Genomic DNA, 9386 nt, shown 5'->3' with positions numbered 1-9386 from the left:
AAACTTAATCAGCAGAGTGTAGCAAAAGTGGGTTATGCAGATACTGGAGATTAGAGTTGAGATTAGAGTGGTGCTGGAAAAGCACAGCAAGTCAGGCAGCATCCGAGGAGCAGGAAAATGTTTCGGCCAAAAGCCCTTCATCAGGAATTGATGATCCCTGATGAAGGGCTTTTGGCCGAAACGTTGATTTTCCTGCTCCTCGGATGCTGCCTGACCTGCTGTGCTTTTCCAGCACCACTCTATTGTTGACTCTAATCAACAGAATGCATCAAATGTAAATATCCATTATGCATATTTTCTGAAAAATACAACCAGCAGTGGGGAAGTAAAACTGCCTTTGAAAAATAAACGGCAAGGAGTCAAGTAGATTATTCCAAAACTTTATTTAATTTTATTGCGAAATTAAGCTCAATGAAGATTCTCCAGCAGTCCTACGCTTACAGGGTGGAACTACTACTGGAAAGAAGAAGCAGAATACCTGCTTTCCTTCATAATTAATGAGCTGTTAATGAAATCTCTGTCTCAGAAAAATGCATATTTCAATGCCGTGTGCTTTTGTTAGTGGGCGGTTAATTACAGATAGGCCTATTTTTCATTTAAAAATAAGATTTTTATTCCATGATGACAGATTTTCGATGGCCAGGACCTGCTTTATTCATGCAACTTCTTGCAGTCTCGAAACAAGCTGACCCGAGGTGGAAATTTCACGTTGTCTCGTGAAAACAAAGTTTTACACAGGATATCAACTAGATCATTTAGAAAATGCTAAACACTTGACATACCATCCAGATATTATTAACTGTATCAGAGAACAGGGGGATGTTAGATTAAAAAAAAACTTCCAGTTTAAAGATCAAAGCGGACTGTTAATTCTTCCAGCCAGCTGTCCTTTACCATAGAAAACACATTCAGCGATGCTTCCTGTCTGAAAAAAGGAGTTTTTACTTTCTAATTCAAGTTTGAGAAATAAAACTGATCTGTTGTTTATTCAATAAACCATTTTTTAAATCGAAGAAGCTGCAAATCTTTGCAAATTAGTTATGTTCTGTATTTAAAAACTGACAGAGATTTGGAGAGTTTGTTCAGAAGTCATCCTACCTGTGCAACATATTACACTGAAGGACACAAGCTAATTACCAAAATAATAGTCGCTGTGTTAGTTACGGTTACCTTGCTATATGAAAAATAATTTTCTATTTTTCAGCCTAATTAGATAATGTAATTACTAATAGTTCACAGGTTTGAATTTTCTTTAACTCATCTAGGGAAAATTAATTTTTTGCTTCGAATAGGAATGACACCTATCAAACAGCAGTGATAACCATTGAACATAATGTCTGGATGTTAATTTTTGTGTCAGTGCATAAAATATTGACTTTCTAGCCAGCGCTATCAATTGTAACCATTAACTGTGTTGAGACAAGGTGATAGAGAGAGTTTTCTAAGTGTGTTGATGGTATCCATTTATTTTGCAAATGAAGAACTGCCTCCTTTTTCAGGCTGCCAAAAAGTTGCGGATGTTTATGAATAATCAATAAAAGGAACTCCACCCTTCTTATATAACTTTTCAACCAGATGCCACTTTCATCCAATAATATGACTTTGGATTTTTGCAAAAGATCTGCAAACTAGGGGTTTATTAACATCAGGTAGTCACTAATAAATCCAATAAAGAATTCAGGAGAAACCTCTTTATCCAGGTTATTGTTGGAATGTAATTGAGGCAAATAGCATTGGTGCTTTTAAAATGAAGCAAGGAAAGAACATGTTAAGAATGAAAGGTGTGGAGATATATGCAATTTGGATTAGATAAACTTGGGTTTGGAAAAGATTTACAAAAATCCTAAACTATTGGTGTGTTGGATTAATTGACCTGTTGCTTATATTTCCCACAAATTTTATGTGACATTTATGCTTCTTCAACATACAATTGCCCAAAGGGTCAAATCACAACATTAATATTTTGCTTTCAAGAACCAATGTACATTGAAATTTTCTTCTTGGAATGTGTTAAGTACAAACATACATAAGCATCATTCAATATAATCGTCATGATTGAGCCAATGAAGAACACATACACTCTACAAGGAATATTTCTCCCATCATCCTCCTGCTCTGCAAAATGAACACAATTACGAGTCTGATTAATATTTACTTATATTTAGACAATATTTAGTCGCATGTTAACACGTAACTTCCATTGTTCCTTGTATTAATGTAAAAATGCAATTTTAGATTTCACAATGAAATCTGTAACAGGAGTCATTCACTTTACCACTTTGGTTTATTTTGGATCATGTGCACATTACCAATGCCATTTCATACAGCCCATCTCCAATGTACAGCAAAATGGTTTAAATTGATTTATTCGCCACCAATTTATGCAAAAGGTATCAACAGCACAGAAAATAAAAAGGCCAAGCTTCAGAAAATATCTGACATGATTCTGACTTGTATTTGCAATTCATTTTTCTGATGTAAGTCAACAACACTGCTGTTTTGTTTTGCACTGATATCGTAGATTTAACAAAAGTGATTACTTAAATCATAATGTCTGCACTTATGTTATCACAGCAGCAAGAGCTGCTGGTTAGTTAATAGTTGAAGCCACTACTCTCTGACCTGGAAAACAAAATAATGTTGTACAAATCCAGTTTTAGATAATGCAAAAAAGACTAACTATCTCATTGAAAAAGGAACTGCACTGTAGCATTGCAAACACCTTTTGAAATAGAATCGTTTTTGCACATTTACACAGCAAATATCTTCTGACTGGAGACCAGCATAAAAATATTGTTAGTTCAGAAGTTTTAGCACAGCTGAAAATATTCAAAACCTGACAAATGTCACTTTTGGTGGTTAGAGTGACAGGCACTTGTGGCCAAGCAGACTTTAAGAATCAAACTCTTCCATTTCTTGTCCTTTGCATTTGTGTTTGATATATTTCTTGTTATCATGTAGTACTGGTCGACCTACTCTTTACTCTTCTCCATTTGTCTCCATCTCCAGGCATTTCCATTTTCTTCTATCGTGTTCATTCATGGGGTAAGATTTATGCACAAGATCCTTTCACTGATGTGGCATTCTAAACACTGATATGTGCCATAAGCACAGCAAAGAAATATTCAGTCCATCAAAGCAATGCCAGCTGTCCATAGAACTATCCAGTAATTCCTTTTGTCTCCTTTCAAGATGCACAAACCTGCAAGCATATTTTTTTTTCATCTTTGGAATTTCCTTTTGAAATCATTGATCAGCTCTACTTCCTCCATCCTTGTCAACAATGCTTTTCATCGCAATTACCACTTGCTGCTTATGGAAACTCTTCCTTGTATCTGTAGCTGTTGTCCAAAACCCTAAATCTATGTCCTATGGCACTCACGCCATCTGTGAATGCGATTCATATTTTGTTTTTTCCTTATCTAAAACTGTCACTATTCTGTAAAACGAAATCCCTTCCCTCATCCTTCTTGATCTTAAGGGAATAGACTCAACATCTGCAGCCTAACCTAATAGGTAATTTGGCCCTAATTCTGCAAACAATTCTGAAAAGCATAAGGCCATTTTTAAAAAAAATTCAGCTCAAGATTGCATTAATTCTTTGCTGCTTATTTTTTGCACATGAAGCTTCTTTCTCTTCACTTTGTTCAATTTTTCAACCTGAAATAGGCACATGGAAACAAAAGAGCAGGAGAGTCAACTTTTTGAGTATAAGCCCTTCATTCCTGATGAAGGATTATTCCTGAAATGTCAACTCTCCTGCTCCTCGGATGCTGCCTCACCTGCTGTGCTTTTTCAGCGCCACACTTTTGACTCTGATCTCCAGCATCTGCAGCCCCAACTTTCTCCTCCTCCACATAGAAACATAGGAATAGGCCATTCAGTGGCTGATTGAACACTTCAATCCCTTTTACTGACCCATCTCCTTCATGCTGTACCTCACTGATAATCCAAAATCTAACAATCTTTACCTTAAACATCGAGACTCCAAAACCCTCTTTGTTAGCGAGTTCCAAACTCTCACAATCCTCTAAGTAAAATAATATCTCCACATCTTAGAGACTTCCCCATCATGGGAAACATTTTATTTGCATATACCCTATCTGTCTCTTTCTAGATATTTTCTAATCAACCTGTTCAGAAATGTTGTTACATACCTCTGAAGCAAGTGGGACTTGAGGGGAAATGAGACCACTTCTGATTCTTTGAAAATCATGAGAATTCAGGCATTATTTGCTGATTATCTTTGCATAGGACAATCTAACAAGTCTAATGATTCTTTATTGCACTTTCTCTACGTCAATAATATATTATCTGAGTTAAGGAATCCTTAAGGGTCTTAGACTAGCAGAGCTCTAACCAAGCTGTTATACATTTGGAACAAGACATCACTATTTATTGTTACAAAAAATGCAAGAAAAAACTGTGCCGTCTTTAAAATGGTAAAAGAAAAGACCAAAAGGCACCTCCTCAATATCATTTATAAATACATCATATTTGTGAACAACTACACACTTTTTTTCTGTTTTGCAGAACACTTTTGAGAGGCATCAATGAAAAGATAAATTCTTCTTCTGACATTTTCCTCTTTGTCAAACTTGTTGCTTTGATAACATATATTTTAATAATATTAGAATAATATTATTTTAATAATTATTAAAATAAGTTCAATGTATAAACAGGGTCACACTGATTTTAATACAGTTCTGGAAATTACATTGTGATACAATAGTGTAGGAACACAGTATTTTGTTCTATATTTAACTCATGTTGACCTCAAATCATAAGATTTTGCAGTACAGGAGATAATTTAGCTCACACTGCATGTGCTGAGCTATCTACATAGTCCACTCGCCATAAAGTATGCTGAGCACCAGTCCACATGAGGGTTCACCAGTCCACTGGGCAAAGGAGCGAGCGTTGGCGTTAAAGTGCTTGGCATCATTGTTGGGTTCGCACCATTGCAGCTTCACCATCCCCCATTGTTTAGGTGATTGCGGGCCAGCACTGACAGGACTGATGAAGAAATGTGCAGGAGGGGATGGACCCAGCCTCCCAGCTGCAGGGTGAAGTGTGCTATCAAGCAAGCTGAAAAGGGAAAGAATGAGAAGAAGAGTTAAAATAGAATGAACAATGTCACAGGTCTTTCTTGCCTTGATGACACTCACACACATCCGTTACAATTTATGAGATTTTAATTGTTTAGATTTACCTTTAAAATAATGCACATAGCTTGTTAAATAAATGTCAAGGATTATTTTTGTGCACTTAAAATAATTAATTGACTTCACAAAATTAAACTGCGTTGCCTTAGTATACTTGTAAGGGACCACAATTTACTTTTGGTGCAGACTCTTTTTCTTCCAATCTTACGACAAAAAGATAAATACTTGTATGATATCAACTCTATTCAACTTTCTTTTGCCCTCCACACGTTGAAAGCATCCCCCTCCTGACCAGAGCTCTTGTTCAAATCAAGACTGTGAACAATAGATTGACATCAATGTGTTCTATCTGGTGCATCTAATGAGATAAAGTGGGCAGATCAGCTCCACTGGTTAGTCATTCAAACCCAGGAGGAAGAAGTGAGGAGGAAAAAAAAACAATGGTGTTTTCAATATCGGAGTAAGTGATGTGTATCTCAGCCTCCCTGTGAAGGCTGAAGGGAGCCTTCAAACTGCTGAATATTGTTTCTTAACACAGCCCATCCTGTGCTATTATGCCTGCTGACAGTTGATTGGGAGAAGCCTCCTTACTCTCTTAGAATGTGCAGCCAAGCATTCCATTAACCCTCGAGGTTCCACATGAAATCCTCCCTTTAGATAAATTCATACTCAACAAATGTGATTAGCTTTACAGCCCTACAGCTTCTAATGTATAAAAGCAGGACATCCATGATCAATGCAGGCTATGGTTGTCTTCTTTTAAAGTCGGGTGCAATAGCCAGGGTCTGTGAAGATGTAACAAGCAGCAGTCCTTTTTGAAAATGACAAGCTGAGCTTGACAACCTAATTCTTCAGCTTCAGTTGCTGTCTTAGTTAGTGGCCGTCTTTAGAAAAGTCAGAAGTGCTCACTTGTAAGGGTTTTGGCTGCAAAAACAAGGAATATTAAAATTAATCCTTTCGTTTGCAATTTTGCAAATCATAATTTATTATAATTGATATCTAATTCCCAATAAAAATCACACAGGCACATGCATAACTCAAAGATGTACCATCACAAAAAAATGTATGCAGCATTGTTATTCATTCATCATTATTGGTTAATTGCAGATCTTTTACATGATTTTGTGATTATAGCATCCCTGTTGTGACATTTCATAAAATAAACATCTCCATTACCACATGCTACACCCAAACAGGATTATCTGAGCACCAACGTCTCGTATCTGTTTCATTCCCCTGCCAGGTACATGCAGAATGTATCCCTACTTCAGCAGACTTCAGTCTATTACAAGGGGCTATTTAGGAGGTTTTAATTTCTAAGCAGCGCAGCAGTCATAGAGTCCTTCATCTAAACAATCAAAAAGATCTTGAAACAACAGGACAGGTCATTTCAATGAGAGATCTCAGACCACTTATAGCATTATGCAACGGACAAAATCTAGGGACATTTTTCACCCCCCTGCCTGGCAAAGTGGCCAAGAAATGTTTACTAGCGAGAATTTAAATGAGTTCTCCATTCTACTATATGTCATTTTCCCACAGTTATATGATTTGGACTTGTTGCTGTTGACACTGAGTTGCGCAGAATGTGGAGAGAAAAAAAGGAGTGAAAGAATTCTTTTCAACTCTTTTCATGTTTCACTCATTTCGGCTTGGCACCACTTTAGCCTCTTTATGTTACACGATCAGTTGGAATTTGCACAGGAGGAGTTGAAGGAATGCATAGGTTCCCTGGGAGAAGAAACTACAAACATGCTTTAGACCAGATGTATAATGTTATATGGTCAAACAGTCAAACACAAAAGCTTAAAAACAAAGCTGTGAATTAGGGAGAAGCATTCAAAGAAATGTTTTCAAAACAGCCCAGCTGAGAGCTTGGATGCCTCTCCTGAGACTAAATGCTTAAAAAGGAATGAGAGAAAGAAAGAAAAAGCCCATTTTGCTAATTAGGTGAGGCCTGGCTGCTGAATTTAGCATCTACTTTTCATCAAGGGCTGGTCTGTGAAGCTAAAAATATGCTGAGAGACTTATAAAAGGAAACCTATAGAGGATCAATTTTAAAGAAAAAAACGGTAGATGATACAGGCATCTGGGTTACATCAAGGTCTGCACAAAGCTTTTGTACCTTTAAACAAGTCAAAACTAACATGGAGATCCAGTCCGTTAAAAGAAAATTTTCTACAAAATTAAAGAAAATCTATTTACTAAAAAATAAGATACATAATTTAGTTTTGAAGATTAAAGTCAAGTGGTTTTGAATTGGATCAAATGTATGTTATGCAATCTTAAAGGTTCCGTGAATGCTTTAATTTGTGAAGATGGTTGATAAAACTGTTTTTACGTATTTAAATTAATAGGTAAACACAAACTAATTTCTGACTTTAAAAATAATGAGAGTGAGAGAAAGGCCACATGCCCTTGGGGTTGTGTTACTTGGATAATTTTACATATTAAAAGTAGCAGAGGCAGGGATTAGGCACAGATTTTACTTCATTTCATAATAAAATAATAAAAACAAGTGAAAGTTGAAATCTGTACTTCTGTGTTATTGTCAAACTCGGTTGGCAAAATAAAACTTGAAAATTTCTTTCAAAGACATTTCAGATATAAAATAGCAATAAAGGCTATACACTTCAGAAAGACAATTATCATTGAGAGACAGTGAATACAAAAGAGGAACACTGAAACAGACAACCTTAGCCCTCCTGATTTACTAGAGAAAGTGCCTCAGAATTGCAGTGAATATTAACGAGTTACTGGTTATCTTCAGCGACACTATTTTGTTTTGAAGGTTGAAGATACAGAACATTTGGTGATGATTTACAAGGCAGTGCTCTCCTCATTGTGAAGGAGTTTTCTCTTACAAGATCAACTAAACCCAGGGATGGGGGCAGGGTTGTGGGGGGAGGTTTCTGATTAATTCAGATTAATTCAGTAGCAGGACTGAGCCATGTGCCTGATGTTTAGCACTGTTCAAAGTAATATCCCCTCCACTACAAATGTAAAATAAACATCAACATAGGTACTCTCATGTTATAATGAAAAAGAAGTTCTGATAAGGTATCAACTCATCTGTGAACAGATGAGGATTCAGCGTTAACTGTAGGAAAACAAGTATTCAGTGAAGCGCACTTCTGAATTTTGATTGAAGGATTAATTTTATTCCTTTTTATCATATCAGTTCAAACAGACAAACATGGTTTTAAAAAAGTACCTCACTCGATAGAAGTTTTAAAGAATTTTGAACAGTCACAGGACAACCATATTTCCATCATTTAATCAGACTGTCTTGCTCTGTCTACCCAGCTTACCAATGTTTCAATATTTTCTGAAGTAACAGCCTCTTATCAGCCTATATCAATTTCCAAAAGAAGTCTTTAAAGATTATATCTTATTTCATGAAGTCGGCTTGAAGGAGCATCATCTGATCCTCAACTTCTCAAACCCATTCAGAAACATTGCTAACTGTTTTTCAGAAACTGACCTAAATATTACTAAGTGAATTTATAAGGATCCACTTAACATTGGTTATCATGACGTTTGTTATTAAGCTCCATCTCCCTGATTTAAGTGCTGACAAAACTATCTATAGTTTTCAGTATAATAGTGTAAAAGCAAATAGTGTGAAACACACCTGTGATTTGTCATTGAGACTGTAAAAGAGAGCAGCGAAATCCGAGGGGATTCTGAAGTTGTATGTGGAACTGGGTAAGAGGGCTCCCATATGTGGAAATGTGAGAAGCCAGTGATGTGTGAAAGGGGATGTAGTGTATACTGGATGTTGCAGTGCTCTGTCACACTATAATAAAGAATATTGAAAAGGGAGATACTGCAGCTTTCAGGAAAAGCAGAGTCATAACAATTAGAGAAAATTAAATGTGAGGAGGGAAATAGCCACCATCCGAACACCATCACTTAAAAATACCTCTATTGACAAAATTGGAACAATGACATCTTTTGGCTTAAGTTTGCCTGACTTGAAATGTTTTATCTCACTTTTAAAATATAAAGCATCTGTCAATCTGACAGTCAGCATACTTAATCCATTGGCCTGCTTGAAACAATGAGTCACTGTTTGGCTTTGGATGGAGGCTCTGAAAGAGAGCACAATTTCCACTGATAGGGCCGACTGTGAAATCACTCAAGAATGATTCATAAAGGCAGACCACTCTGGTCGAAGAATCCAGATTCCTCAATCAACTTGTCCACAGTTGTGGTTTT

At 36.4% G+C, this 9386-nt stretch overlaps 1 protein-coding gene across 9 annotated transcripts; it reads right to left on the bottom strand.

The window, feature by feature from the left end:
- Nucleotides 1-4679: 4679 nt before the first annotated feature.
- On the bottom strand, nucleotides 4680-8977 carry LOC148138638 (uncharacterized). Of its 9 annotated transcripts, none has more exons than XR_015753769.1 (3): nucleotides 8800-8977; nucleotides 5866-6089; nucleotides 4680-5088 (listed from the first exon to the last, which is right to left on the bottom strand). XR_015753769.1 is itself a non-coding variant. In XM_087981250.1 (3 exons), the coding sequence occupies exons 1-3, from the start codon at nucleotides 8811-8813 to the stop codon at nucleotides 4839-4841; spliced, it is 279 nt and encodes a 92-aa protein (XP_087837376.1). In that variant the 5' UTR covers nucleotides 8814-8959; the 3' UTR covers nucleotides 4680-4838. The 9 variants fall into 9 exon arrangements, 2 of the variants coding, with proteins under 2 accessions (XP_087837376.1, XP_087837375.1); XR_015753767.1 differs by having other exon boundaries at nucleotides 5757-6089; nucleotides 8800-8972; XR_015753772.1 differs by lacking the exon at nucleotides 8800-8977 and adding an exon at nucleotides 7861-8023 and having other exon boundaries at nucleotides 6075-6089.
- Between the last annotated feature and the right edge of the window lie 409 nt (nucleotides 8978-9386).

This window comes from Chiloscyllium plagiosum, unplaced genomic scaffold (genome assembly GCF_037043375.1).
Source record: "Chiloscyllium plagiosum isolate Xiang-an unplaced genomic scaffold, Cpla_swu_hap1 HiC_scaffold_39, whole genome shotgun sequence".
In the NCBI taxonomy this organism is placed as follows: Eukaryota; Metazoa; Chordata; class Chondrichthyes; order Orectolobiformes; family Hemiscylliidae; genus Chiloscyllium; species Chiloscyllium plagiosum.
This window is presented reverse-complemented; position numbering and strand designations above follow the sequence as displayed.